The sequence below is a fragment of the Dermacentor albipictus genome, chromosome 1 (genome assembly GCF_038994185.2).
Source record: "Dermacentor albipictus isolate Rhodes 1998 colony chromosome 1, USDA_Dalb.pri_finalv2, whole genome shotgun sequence".
Classification (NCBI taxonomy): domain Eukaryota; kingdom Metazoa; phylum Arthropoda; class Arachnida; order Ixodida; family Ixodidae; genus Dermacentor; species Dermacentor albipictus.
The window spans coordinates 349,066,516-349,081,181 of NC_091821.1; the positions used below are offsets into that span (position 1 = coordinate 349,066,516).

The 14,666-nt window shown below is 42.9% G+C and overlaps 1 protein-coding gene and 1 long non-coding RNA gene across 7 annotated transcripts in view; one reads left to right on the plus strand and one right to left on the minus strand.

Moving 5' to 3' along the window:
- The window catches only part of LOC135896563 (uncharacterized), a 94,927-nt gene extending 90,886 nt beyond the window's left edge, over window positions 1-4,041 (plus strand). For 2 of the 3 annotated variants that reach the window (XR_010562758.1, XR_010562770.1), the window contains one exon: window positions 3,963-4,041. This is a non-coding gene — a long non-coding RNA (uncharacterized lncRNA). Of the gene's footprint in view, window positions 1-2,825; window positions 3,122-3,962 lie in introns of all 3 variants that reach the window. The other variant, XR_010562776.1, reaches the window with a different exon arrangement.
- The window catches only part of LOC135896166 (uncharacterized), a 95,324-nt gene extending 85,438 nt beyond the window's left edge, over window positions 1-9,886 (minus strand). The window contains exons 1-5 of one of the 4 annotated variants that reach the window (XM_065424616.1): window positions 9,727-9,886; window positions 8,682-8,875; window positions 3,884-4,036; window positions 2,164-2,252; window positions 779-826 (exon numbers count right to left, since the gene is read on the minus strand). In XM_065424616.1, coding sequence (XP_065280688.1) covers window positions 779-826; window positions 2,164-2,252; window positions 3,884-4,036; window positions 8,682-8,864 — 473 coding nt within the window. In that variant the 5' untranslated portion in view covers window positions 8,865-8,875; window positions 9,727-9,886. Of the gene's footprint in view, window positions 1-778; window positions 827-2,163; window positions 2,253-3,883; window positions 4,037-8,681; window positions 8,876-8,968; window positions 9,057-9,358; window positions 9,567-9,726 lie in introns of those variants that run through there. The other 3 variants (XM_065424756.2, XM_065424567.1, XM_065424685.1) reach the window with 3 other exon arrangements.
- Window positions 9,887-14,666: the final 4,780 nt, after the last annotated feature.

The following is a 14,666-nucleotide window of genomic DNA, read 5'->3' on the forward strand; positions in this document are numbered from 1 at the left end:
TTTGTTTACTTACATGGCCCTCACAAGAACTTAAATGAAAGCAACAGCACATCCCCCCCCCCATAAAAAATTCTGAATACTACACACAAATAATTTTTTTACATATTATGAATAGTAAATGGACACTGAATTGAAAAACTTAATCAGTTTAAACTTGTGAAGTGCTCTTTTAGATACAGTATTTTAGAAACAGTTTCCCTGGCATAAAAAGGTTGATTAATAAATGAATAAATCAAACCCAAACTTCAGTTCAACTTCCCACATCAAAAGTGTAGTGCAAATGACACAACCAGAAGCATTCACAGTGTTTCGTTGTACTTGGACCGTTGTTATGCAAGAGATGTTCTGATGAGCTCTCGAGATGAGTCTTCAATTGCTTTCAGATGCACAATTATTGTTTTTTAAATTTTTCTTTGACACTGTACCTAGTTTTGAACAGATGCTGTCATTAATACACACTGTGACAGGGAGCTGGCCTGGGTATTTTAAACAGCATTGCCACTGATCTTTCTTTTTAGCGTCCTATGTGGCCTACTAAGTTTCTATTGATGTTAAGGCCTATTTGACATTCCTGATGCACGATCTGCCATTCCAACTCAACAGTTCTCTTTAGTCTCCCTTTAAAAAAATACATGATCATAGGACAAATACTTCACTGAAAGCACAGTGTTAGATTCTAAAACTGGTACCACGCAACATAGAGAGGAAGAAACAAGCCGAGCCGACCGGATAATACCCCACAGTATTAAAACATTAAATGAAAGGAAATACTACATACTCTTCTCTCTCTGCCACAAGTGTTTGCCCATAATCAACCAAAGTGACCCTGGAAAATAAATCATTCAATTAACAGACATGCAAAAAACCATTTCAGCTTAACTTCAATGTATTACAGAGATGTGTACTTTAAGAAAAGAATAAAAAGTTGCAGAGCTATTATAATAATGTGTGCAGTAAGCTCTCATTTAACTGAAGTGACACCAAACACAGTGCAAAAGATGTGCTGTAGAACAGGAAAGCATCCATTACTGAGTTTAATACTACTGAATAAAATGAATCTGCTGCAACACTTCACATCAAATGCGCTCACAAAAGGTATTTACATAATATTTCAACAATCACAGGACTGACTCCTTTCAAGTTTGTTCTGCACTTCTGTAACTAGCTGCACTTTTGCAACCTGCAGCTCAAATACAACTAAAAAATCTGGCTAAAACTGACCATAGAACTCTCCTTCACACCCCTTTTTTCTTTCTTATATCTTTTTTTTGTTTAAATTTAGCATAAACTGCAGCACTGGCCCTATGTATAAAGTCCTCACAACTAATGTGTTGCAGCTATTTGTTCCAATCTGACAGCTTTCGATTGCTGATGCTAAATGAACATGAATGCAAAAGTATTATTATTCCTTTAACCGCATAATTTTATCCTGCAGATAGTAAAGTCCAGAGTGTCACCAAGTTTGTCAATTTTGTGGCATCATATGTCATGCAAGTAGGTATGTATAACAGCCTCACACCACACATGTATGATGTTGTTCTATTGTATAGCATAACACACATACTGTCAGCATAAATTCAAACATGAACAATTCTGCAACAACGCAAATGTGTTGTTCCACTTCCAATTTCACCTGGATTTGTAACAGTGGTTATATTCAGACTCTGAAACATATGGCCGGGACTAGTCCATGCTTAGAAACCAGCTATACAACAATTGCATGGTGCGCCTCCATGTAATTACAAGTAACAGGCATTCTGATCAGTTTATGCCTATAGTAACTGAGCTATGTGGGCACATGATCTCACTGGCAAAATGGCAGCAATCGCAACAGCTGATATCATAAATGCATGTACAGGTCTAATCATGAAAATTCTCAAGAATGATCTCTGGAAGGGTTAGTGAGCGTGAGGCACGCATAATCCGGGAGTCTGCTTTTGCAGGGCACAATGAACACTGCAATTGTGCTTCAAGCACTGGAAACATGGAAATAAACCCTCAGAACTGCAACTAAATTCTGCACAAGGAGAAACTTTTTTGCACTGTTCAGACAGATCTAAAAACAATAAAGAGATGTGCCATCTTTTAAATAGAAATTATTCTTGTTGCTAATGATGAGTAACCACTGTTAGGAAGATGCTAGGTATTCTTCTAAGTACTTACTCCGCTTGGTAGGTGCTTGTGGTGTCAACGATCTTGTCAACACGTGCACGGTACCATTCCATGTCTGTTTGCTTCCTTACCAGAACAATCTGAGCAAAGAGAATGCCAACACACTAAGTGCATCCTGTCAATGCCAATGCATCTAGTTGAAATATACTAAAAAAAGGACTGCACAAAGCAAAGAAAAAGGAAAACAATGAACAAGCTATAAAAATAATTTTTTGTTTATCGCACCATACTGATTCAAACGTAGCTTCCAAACGATGCCAGAGAACACAAAGGACAGGCAAGGATACAATGAGACAATTACAAGGCAATTTCACTGCCTGTCCTTCACATTCTCTGGCGTCATTTGCAATCCTTCACAAACCAACCAGCCCAACAATACGTTTTTTGATTCAGACAATAGGAACACACTTTAAAGAGCTTCAAACCACTATGAGCTTGAAATGTTGTTGTATAGTGACAGCTGTGCTGCGGTCTACAAAGAACAAAAAGCTTCAAAAATTTTCCCCATTAATGCCATCATAGCAAAGTTACAGCCATTCGATGAATGAGTATGTGGCCACTGCAGTTTCTTGCTCACCTTCACTATGTTACCCAAGGGTGCTCTCTCCAGAAGAGCGCGCCCATCTTACAGCATTCACTCTCATAAACTCCAGGCAGTGCAGAAAAAGCTGCAGATCACATCAACCAAGAATGGAGGACCAGAAAAAAAAAACTCCTGCGCTGTCCCTCCCTGTCTGAACTCCATGCGACGCCAACTGAATGGGTGCTTCAGGAAAGAACCAGTGGAGCACAATGGATGAGCCCCCCATTCCCTTCCCAGAACACATCACCTTGGCACTCTCGTCCTTCATCAATAGACCGATCTACAGCTTTTACCCTGGTGATGTCACACGTGACCTGCCTGGCATCACAATGTGTGGAGAAGAGAGTGGGAAAACCCGAAAAGGAGGTGCGGGGGAGTGTTTTTTGAAATTGTGACTTCCCAACAGTACACAGCTCTGCCATGTTCATCAAAGATAGTCACTGCACTCCGAGCACAATGTGCATGTCTATGTAAAATGTTCATATTACTTGGGCTTTCTGACACAAGAACAACTAAGGTTATGATGCACAATATTCTATCACGTTCTATCGTCTTAACATATTTCAGTAATGTCAGAGGTGGTATAGGGGTCCTGAGAAAAGGTAGATCTCAGATTTAAAAAAAGTATTTTTAAATCTTTATTCTTTGGCTTATAGTGCTAAAAGGTTGTAGATATATGTAATTTCATGTGCTTATTTCAATATGAGGTTTATTTTTGTTTACCTCATTTGGTTCTACATTTGTATGTTTCCTCTACTTCTTTTTATTTTCTGCGAAAGATTGTGAAATGTAAATTCCTCATATTTCACTAAGCAGGGTATCAATAGCTTCTGCATGTTTCAATAAATCCAATAAGACCAATCTCATTGCACTGCCTACCTTAGAACAAGAGATAGGAGACTTAAAAGTCTTTCTAAATGTCAAAATTACTGACAAAGTCAAAATTAATTTTGACGTTTCAGAAATTGACTTGGTCAGTGACCGTAATTTTGTTTTATTAATGTTACCTGACCAGACAAACTTTCATCAAACTCTTGATTATGTAGACTTAAATCAATTAAATGTACAATGACACATTTTATAGATTTTATACATTTAGCTAAGTCAACGCAGTGGTGGTATACATACAGATCCAATAGCAGGTGGCTCAGTGCTGCTTAGTGGTTCACACTTTCCCATGTATTGTTCCATATTCGATTCCATGTAGGCAAAGTCTCTTCCACTTTGGGACATCTGAAGACCTGGTGCTTCCCTTATGGAGAAGCAAGTTGGTGAAGTCACCTGCATATAGAAGTTGCTTCGATTCAGACTTGTACACACCTTACAGAAAGGAAGTAACCGATTGCAATTACAATTACTTCTTTCAACATTTTATTTGGTTGCAGTTGCCAATTACTGTTCCACAAAAGTAATTGAACAATTAGTAAAAAGTAATCAATTTAATGTTACTTTACTCTGTACATTTATTAACATTGCACCAATACAGTAAATAAAACGAGCTGGCATGGCTCTTACAATGCCTCTTCTGCAGCCCTTCACACATTGTTTACATTTACTAACAATCACATTTCAAAAATTTGTTGGCTAATCTCCCCTTGTTTTCCTTTGAAGACATCTGACACCGATGCTGAAAACTCACTCTGTGTGTGTGCTGGAGAGAAGGGCTGTTTTATTGTATGAACACCTTGCTCACAAGGTTGTGGTTACTCAATGACATGATGCTCACCTCTAGGTCTACTATGAAACACAATGCTTTATTGTTGCTTGGGCTAGGGGAAGGTGCTCCGGTACAGCCAGTGAAAAACTTAAAAGTAGTCCGTAGGCAAGTCCCTGCAGTCACCATCCAAAGAGGCCATGGCTATCGAGCCATAGAAGTGTAGTTCATATTTGTCATCCAACATGTGGTGGACCTCCTCCCGAAGCTCTTCGCTCATTAGCTGTCTAGACTTAAATGACCAATTGTAACGGATGCAAGCAAACATCACGTTCTATGAAAAGGCAGCCAAGCCTCTAATGTAACTTAACATAAAGCTGCACATTTTTCAGCCCTAAAAATATTGTTCGTGTGTTACAATTGTAAAAATAGATGTATATGAGTCACATAGTCACATATATACAGACGGGATAGGAACATGCATTTAACGGCCAAAATCTCCTGCCTATATAAGAGAAATCATAGACTACACTAAGCAAAGAAGAATTGAGAAACAGCTATTCATGATCATGAAGGCAGCTTAAAAGTGCTTCTAGGAGAGAGAGAGAAATTTATTATATAACAGAAAAGTTGAGAGAGATTTGCGATTGAAGTGATCAAGGCACAGCTGCAAGACACTGCTTATGGGAAGGAGGCAACCCAGGTACATTTTTTTCATTCCTTTGGACACTGTAGTTCCTGCCAAATTTAAGTGCTTGTAGCAGCCACGAGCAGGCCACAACGTGCAGGCAAGGGTGAGCAGCGAGTGCACCTCCAAACCGGTTTCTCTCTGCTGTCTCCGCTTTCCATCGATGGTGTGGAGAGGGAAGGGTGAGCTACGCCAAGGGGGGATGAAGCAAAGGAAAAGTAAAACCAGTTGACAGGTGGGATTCACACAATCGAGCCACCGCTTTCCTCCGTGTGTGCTTGCATCCCAACGTGCTCAAAGCTGCATTGCCTGTTATAGCTCATTTCGTGAAAAATTTAATGGGTTACATGTAATCAATTGCTGAAAAAAGTAAATAAATTACAGTTAGTGTTACCGAGTAAACAAAGTTATAATTAAATTACAAAAATGCATTTAAGCATAATTAAGTTCAATTTATTAATTATATGAAATTTGTTAAGTAGAAGTCTGTTTTTATTTCATATACTCCAAGAAAATACTATAATCTGGCAACAATCACACCTGAACCTTATGATGAACTTGGATTTAGCAAATTATTGGATGCCTGTCTCAGGATTATTTGCATTTTGGAATTAAGCTTATGCAAAAGACCAAGTGTAAATTTATTCGTGCCAATCACACTGGTAGGATAACGTTCCTTACAAAGAATCTCCTAAATTCTGTTTGGGTACTGTTGCCAAATGACCATATTGAAGCCCATTAAACACTGCTGTTCAAAGCTGACTATTCATTAGCCACAACCCTGTCATGGCTAAAGTATGTAGGTGCACTAGGTGAGTGACAGTGTAAGAAGTCGTACAATTGCTCCATTATGCAACAAGGCAAAATAAGGGCATACACACTAACAGTGTAAGCAAGAAGCTGTTCTTGGACAACTCCACAGAGCAAGATTCAACTAATCCTATGTACCTCTTTGGTTTCACACTCTCTCATTGCTCCAAGCAGCCAGGGAGTTTTGGGCCTGCTCAGCTGCAGTGTCTTTGCAGGAGAATGGCATTATGAAGTCTAGTTTACTTATTTAACTAGGTTAATATCCTTGTTCACCTCCCTGTCTTAGTGCCTTTCCTTCTTTCTCCGCCCCTCTATTAACAATAAATAAAATACTTTTCGCACAAATGTTGTTTCTTTATTTTGTTTCCAGCCAATATTCCTTGTTTGCAATTTAGCAGTAGCTGATGCTTTATGTTAATGAATTTGTGTTTATTTGTTTCTGCTGATATCTCAGCTCACCGAAGAAGCCATGCGCTGGCTGACTATTCTGAGCTCTCGTTTGCTGCATATCTGAATAATGTAGGGCAGTGACTGCAAGGCTGGCATTACAAAACCAATAAATGCAGAAATTAGATGTATGTCTTTTTTTCACGGCAGTAGCGGTCCTCAAACATTCGTTCCTCGTTGTGCAGCGGAACTTGGGGCTTGTATTCCGATTTGTAATTTCGATTTGAAATAAACAACAAGAATTAATAAAATGTCACACAAGGAAGAGTCAATGAAGATCATCCTCAGAATAGGTAACATATATTTAGACATATAGGTAACATATAGGTTCTATGAGTGCGCATCCAGAAAAATAATAATAAATAAAATAATAAGGACGCCAGATGCAACTAAATGTTTAATTTTTTTTTAGTGTGTACGCACTGCCATATCAAGGAAATGCTATGCAACGCGCAGTTTCGGCATGTGTTTGTGAAATCTCAAAGAACACATGCTTTGGTAGCAGCAAATGGTGCCAGGAAACAAGGGACAAGCAAGAAGAGTGAAATTATACACATAATTATAATAATAAAAAAAGGCACTTTATCATCGTTTCAGTCCCTTTGCTTATCCCTCGTGTCTGGCTCTGTTTGCTGCCATAATGAACCAACTAGCTTAACAAAAATTTCACAGTTTCGCCATAAGGGTGAAGCAATGAATGTGACATCAACATGTTGAAATATTACAGTAAGTTGAAGACTAGTAGTTGTAGTGGCAGTATGAATTGAAGTAAATGTAAGCTGACTAAGCAAAAACAAGCTGTTGTGCTAGAGGTCCTCTGAATCCTGCCATCAGACAATTTCATTTATGTGTATTAATTAAAGCAAACATCTATCTCAACGACTATACCACCACTTTTTCATATCAGGGCGTATGTTTCAAACCTCTTTCCTGAGCCGATCTCGTACGTAGTGTACAGCTGCACCAATAAAATTGCATCATTTTCGGGTTTGAGATTTGTTAGTGTTTTGCACTTTAAATATTTAAGTCTGAGAAGATTTGAGATATGATGCACGCACTGCCGGTGTTTCATTTTACATTTGTTTGTGGGCTGTCATTCTCAAAGTTCTGAGGAATAATTTATCAAGAATGTAAAACCTTTAGTGATAGAACAGTGTGGCAATATAACTCGCATATACAGCATGTCATACAGCAAGGTGTGGCATATATAGCATACGTATACTTAAATATATACGGGACCTCACGGCGACGCCGATGACGACCGCAAATATTTGCTTGGTGTGCTCTAGAATTGCTATTGCAATGATACGTCTGTTACCTGCTCTGATAAACAATAAAGAGGCGTGCTCAGCAAAATCAAAGAACAGTCTACTCTTTTTTTCTTTTTTTTTAATATGGAGGATCCTGCATATTTCGCTGCGCTTGTTCGAGGAAAGGATTTTGCACTCGCTGCAGCACTGTTCTTACTCAAATTCTGCTGAAAGATTGCATTTCTGGGTCTACGTCGTTTAATATAGTACATACCACAGTTAATTGTCTGGTTTCTAAAAAAAGAAGTGCGAATTTGCCTTTACCTATGGGGATACGAAATGCGCTGCAGCGACGGCGCTAGCATAAACTTGTTTCGCCGCCTGCCGGCAGCTGCAGGAAGCAACCGGTCAGGGAGGTTTGCCGCAACGTTTTAGCATGTTCTAGTAACGTTGGCACCACGTTGGCACCGTGAACATTGGTTTGCCGCGTGTTGCCTGCTCCTGGAACACGCGGCAAACCTCGCTGACTGGCTGCTTTCTGCAGCTGCCGGCACACGGCGACACAAGTTCATGTTATCGCCGTCGCTGCAGCAGCTCGTTCCCCGTAAGTGAAGACAAACTTGCACTTTTTTTCTTAAAAACCAGGCAATTAACTGTTACTAAACGACGTAGACACCAAAATGCGATCTTTCAGAAAAATATGTGAGCGAGAACTGCGCAGCCGGTGAGAGGAAAACCTTTTTCCGAATAGGCGCAGCGAAATATGCAGGACTCTGTATGCACTACACGTGCCCTTTTAACCGCCGAAACAAAGCAGTTACGGGGTTGACAGTGCACTTTCTGATCTTGATACCATTTTATGTCAATTATGTATCAAATAAAAAACAAAAACTTGACAAAGCCGAGCCGAGCTGGCACATCTCGACAGCGGAGATCGCGATAAAATACGTATATACGCGTTTCTGAAACGCGACGCGAACATGCCGGGAGGCGATTGTCATCGCAACCCCCATCACAACCACCCAAAGGGTTACACATTAAACTTAAATCAAGTGACGTTGAGTATCTAGAACTTACCTTCAAAACAACAACGTTCACTCTCGGTTTCCATCCTTCAGTACTTCTAAACGCTTCCATCGTGCCCAAGGAGCAAGCAATGCCGGTGCTGTAGCACGGGCAGCCGGCGTTCTGGAACGGATAGCGTTCACCAGCATGGCTCTTGAGGCATTGCCTTGGCGCAAGGATTTTTGTTTTGAACATGGCAATGGCGACTGCGTAAATGAGAAAATGAAATACACGGGTTCAAGGAGCGCCGCTAAACTGCACCGAACCGACTGAACGATAGAATAAAGTGACTGAACTACCTAAACGAACGCCACACGTGTTAAATTGACCAGCACCTGATTAACCCAATCAACGCTCAAACAATGCGCTGCAGAACATTGTTGCCAACCTGGAATATCAACTATTTTCTAGAATAGCGCTTCTTTCCTCTGTGCAAACTCTTTCTCTCTGTCTTCGAAAACAGACAGAGTGTATCATGAAAGCCCTAATTGTACTTCCATTTTTAGTTTCCCCTTGCGGTTATGTCTGGTGGATACATGTATGCCAAAATGTGAGAACAAAATTCGGTTCTAAAGATTCCAAGGATAAAATAAGTTTCCCAGCGAGTTCAAGAAATCCTGAATTTATGGATAAAGTTATCAGAAGCCTGCATAGGCTGTCGTGCACGTTGTCTGAGCTAGTGGACCTACGCCTGAAGCCTGGTCGCTGCACGTACGGAGACGTCTCCGATTTAGACAGGCACCGCATCCTCAATTTTTTTCAATGCCAGCGAACGCTAGCCGACGGGGAAGCATAGGAAAGGACGATAAGAGAGGGTGCATGGTTTGCGGTTAGATCGGCCCCATCGGTGACTGGCATTGAAAAAAATAGAGGAGGAGATGGTACACTGCAGGACTGCCAAGGGCTGCCAAGACGCCGACGACGCCGACTTGAAAGCAGCGGCAGCAGCGGCTTGGGTAGCCCTGTGAGGCTGCCGCGACAACAAATCGAAGACACCGCGGTAACGACGTGAACTGCCAACTGGCTGACTGCCAACGCTGGCAAACGTAGCGCTTACCTTAATTCGCTAGTTGTCGTTGGCGGGCTCGAAACACCTGCGTTAGCGTCAATGTATCCTCCTTGGTTAGCGTACGGCGTGATAAGTGACGCGTTCGGTATGGAGTTTAGGGAGTAGTCGGGCGCGTTGCGCAAGGCGCAATTGCTGAACGCCGCCAGCGATGTCGCTTCAGTGCTTTTACGGAGTGTTGGTATTGGAAAACAAAGTTCCATAACAGAAAGTTTGGACGTCGCCCTAGCGCAGATGCGTATGCGTATAAGGAGACGAGTAAGCTCAAACACGGCCGCTCTGGAACGCGAGCACAGTGCTCGATCACGTTCTAGCGCGTCCGTCATATTTGAAGAACCAAACGTCGTGCTGAAAGTTTAAGACGATATATGTGGGAGCCCGCGATAAAAACGATGTGTACAGGCAAATTTACCATAGTATGGGGGGAATTATTTGCATTGGAACTGTCAGAGTCGGTAAACACTTGCCTCGTGCCTGCCTAATGAGCTACAGTAGTTGCGTCGGCTAAAACATGCTAGCAGGTACGAACATACAAAATTTTACGGAAGCCAATGCCCATGTACCTTCGAAAACGTGCTGGCATTTGAAAGTTGCAAGGCGAATGATGGAGCCACGATATAATGTCAATATTGTATTATAAATACCTGCGCTGCAGTGCCTTGGGCCTTACTGCGGTGGCATTGCCAAGGTAAACGCTTATTGTGAAGAAACTACTCGCAACTCTTATATATTTATAAAGGTGCACATTTTTCAGCCCTAAAAATAGTGTTCGTGTGCTACAATTGCAAAAAATAGATCTATGTGAGTCGCGTATATATACATGCGGGTAGAAACATGTGTTCAACGGCCAAGAGCTTATGTCTATATCAGAGAAATCGTAAGACTACACTAAGCGAAGAATAATTGAGTTGCAGTTCTTACCGCCTATAAAGTGCGCTTAAAAGCGTTTCCAAAAGAGAGAGAAAAATTTATTATGAGAGAAAAGAGGCTCAGATGTCGGGACTGAAGAGATGTGCGAGTCTGCATCCCTGCCATATGTCCATGTGAACGAGTCATAAGCTACAATACGCTGATTGAGGGAAGGAGGTAACTAATGTACATGTTTTCATCTCTTTGGACAGTTCCCCAAGAAATTTGAGCGTCCAAAGCTGCGTTGCCTGATATAGCTTGTTTCGTCAAAAATCTAACTTTACATGTAATTGGTTACTGAAAAAAAGGTAATTGATTTACAGTGAGCATTATAAGGAGTAAACAAAGTAAGGGTTAAATTACAATATTACCAAGGAGCGTAAATGATTGCAAGTACTTAATTTCATGTAATTCGTTACGTACAAATCTGCCACTGCCCAAGTGTTTTTTTTTTTTTTTTTTGCTCTTGCAGTGGCCGGTTGACCAGTGTCTCTAACGTGGTACACAGCACCTGCTGCTCCGGTTGTATACAGGTGGCAATATATATAGTAAAACCCCGTTTACTCGAATCTGTAGAAAGCGGAAGGAATTTCGACATAAACGGAGTTTCGAGATAAGCGAAATTACAAAAAAAATATTGACTCGCCATATATACCCTGCGAAAGTGAATGTCCAGCGAGGCTGTTAAAAAACACCACTACAACTGCTGAAAAAGGTATGCAATGCTTTATTGCTCAATTCGTCCTCCGGCACATTATCCAGCCACATGAGAATGTGGACGTGAGGACTTCCCCTGAGCTGGAATTCCACGGCAATACGACCAGACACAGCACGCCACCGCTGGTCGTATTGCGGATATTGTCGTTTCTATTCCCTTTGCCGCTCCTAGTATTCACGCTGCTCCTCGGGAGTCCTAACTACGCGTTGCCTACCCATAGCGGTGCTGCAACAACAATGAATTTAGTTTTAAAAAAGTATGGGGTTTAACGTGCCAAAACCACTTTCTGATTATGAGGCACGCCGTAGTGGAGGACTCCGGAAATTTCGACCACCTGCGGATCTTTAACGTGCGCCTAAGTCTAAGTACACGGGTGTTTTCGCATTTCGCCCCCATCGAAATGCGGCCGCCGTGGCCGGGATTCGATCCCGCGACCTCGTGCTCAGCAGCCGAACACCATAGCTAAATGAATTTAGTTGTTAGGCTGGTTCCTTTACACAGGATGTCCCAATTAACTGTCATGCACCAGGGTTTTAAAATATGAAAATGCCACGTAGCTGTACAGAACCAAGGTAATGTTGTTTGCCACCACTTGGAGATATTCAGAATATCTTTCTTTTTTTTTGCATTCTGCCTAACTACATAATTAGTCTTAATAATTTAATAAACTTATCAAATATTATATTTAGATGAAGCGCGTCAATGAGAAAATTGTAGAGTAACATGAAGAACTCCCGATACAGATTTCTGTTAATTCCTCAATACGTACTACACAAAAGTGTTTTTCCGAGCGTGAAAGAAGCCTGCGAATACAGGCAAAGTGCCTCGAGCGGCCAGTCGCGAGGCAAGTTCACGCCGGTACTTTCTGCATCGTATGGAATTCTGGACAGTTTCACTTCGAAAATCAAAAACCTCTATGACTGTACTGCGGATCAGCGCAGTTGTCACTTTAGCAGGCGCTCAAGAGTGACGCGGCACTTTCGCCTCACCGTCGTGCGAGAATGGAGCGAGTGTCCTTAAATCTCGCTGAGGCGCTGTGCGCTCGCATGCTGGCTTCCCTTGGGCGCATTGCGACGGAGGCTGATCACGCCTACTCAAAAGTTCCGGTCGTCTTGTTCAAGGTCACGATTATTACACTGCGATCACGTTTACACGTCACCGACAGCGTCCTAAATGAGAGGGGGGGAAACAGGCTGTCCTCCCGTTGATGAGTGAGGCCAGAACGGCCGCAGCGAATGGCAGCGAGCATAGTTTCCTACAATAATTGCTGTTTGAAACTCTATGGCAGCGAGCAGCCGAGCAAGCAAGCGTGAGCGGTGATAGAAAGCATGGGGAAAGTGTAGGGGAGGCGCGGACCAGCGTGCGGCGTCTGGGTCGGCTAGCGCGCTGCCGCTTGGTGGAAGCGGGTATACATGAGACGCTGCCGACGCTGTTTCGTTGCCCTCCTTCTGATATTAACGCGACAGCGTTAAGGAGCTCGTGTCGCAGAAAAGCCGGTGTTGTCGGCGTCGGCGGTGTTGGCCGTGAGCGATAAATCCCAGCAGGCACTTCATGAATAAAAAACAACTTGCAAGATGGGCTGGGTGGGAATCGAATCAGGGTCTCCGGAGTGTGAGACGGAGACTCTACCACTCAGCCACGATTTCTTTTTTTTTCTTTATTTTCAGCCACGATTTCGATGCTTCAAAGCGGTACAAAAGCGCCTCTAGTGAACGCGGTGTTGCCTTAGAAACGAGCTGTTTCTAAGGCTCAGGCGTGCATTCCTTGCTCAGGCGCACATTTCGTTGCCGCGCCGAACGCTGCGTTGCTCAACGCTCACCGCGTCCGATGCGGGGCGCGTAGTCGCTGCGCCGTAGCCCATTGTCTTCCCCCCTCCCCACCATGCGGGTCGACGGAAACGCTGTCGCGTTCCACTCTTGAAGGCGAAGCTTAAGCGTCCTCCAATTTTTTTTCGAAGTGGAGATTTCGAGATGCCCGGTGTGCGGCGTAAACACTTTTCGAAATAAGAAGTGAAAAACACATGGGTTGACACCAAGGAGAGAAAAAAGGATCGGCTATGTGTGCGCGCGTGTGTTTTAATGATAGGACACACGAATCGAAAACATTTTATTTTTCTGACGTTTCGGCCGGGGTTCGGCCTTCATCGGGGAATATAGATAAATATATAATCTCTGCTATCTCGAAATATCGGGTGAATAAAATGTTTTTTGCTGTCCTTGGTGTCAACCCATGCCAGCACCTTCGGGAATTTTATGGCTAAATTTAATGGCCGTAGGCCGAATTATGAAGCCACATTTTCCCAATTGAATGCTATATTAAAGGGTGCCTCAGAGCGTCACATGACTGGTGAGATCTCAATGTGGTGTAGCAATGAGCGGAATTTCCTTAGATTGGCAAAGCGCTGTTGAAGTTGCGAAAGCGCCCTTTCGGTTAGCGAAGTAGCTGAAGAGTTGTCGGTGTAAGTGAACAAGCAGATACTGTATAGACTCGTGTAAGGGCTGCGCCCGTGGAAGGGCCGCAACCCAAACTTGGCAGTGCAAAATTTTTGGGGAAAAAATCGCACGGAGAAGCAATCGCGTTTGGTGCGCCGATGCCGCGCGCGCGCATTGTCAAAATTTCGCACGCTGCGTACTTCCGCGAGACGCTACTCGATGGCGAGAGCTGCGCGTTGACCTCTGATACGGTGGATACGAGATGTGCGCAAGTCGCCGGCTGGGCTGGCATTATTTTGACCTAGAAGTTCGGTCCCGTGTAAGGGCCGCACCTCGTTAAAATTATGAAAGTACGTGTGGCTCTTAGACGCGTCTACACGGTATTTCAGGGTGAAACGTTGCAAGTCACAATGTTCAGAACCTGTTCGAGTTTAAGTGTGTGCTAAAAGCTTCTTTCGGCGTTATGAAAAGTCAGTATGAGCGTTTACTGCAAAGCTTTCTGGACAGAGGTCGTCGCCGCCAGAATACCTCGATGCACCTCCGCCAGGAAGAGATACTGAGGGGTGGATCCGACCGGCAGCCGTGTATTGTCCCTCCTGGCTTTTGCCAGGGAATTCGGGCTACTACACCGGTTGTATATAGATCCTGCTCTTAGAATTGCTCCTTCTACTCCCGACACACTTCTCCCCTTTCCCATTCCTCGTATTAGGCCAGAGAGCCATCTCACGCATAAATAAAACAATCATTCAATATATTCCTACATAGCTAACAGAACCGTGGCGACAAGACTGACTTTGGTATTGAGAAAAGTACTGCAGTGACAGCGTCCTTGTCTATACAGTCATGTATGTAGAAGGGGATCATATACAGTA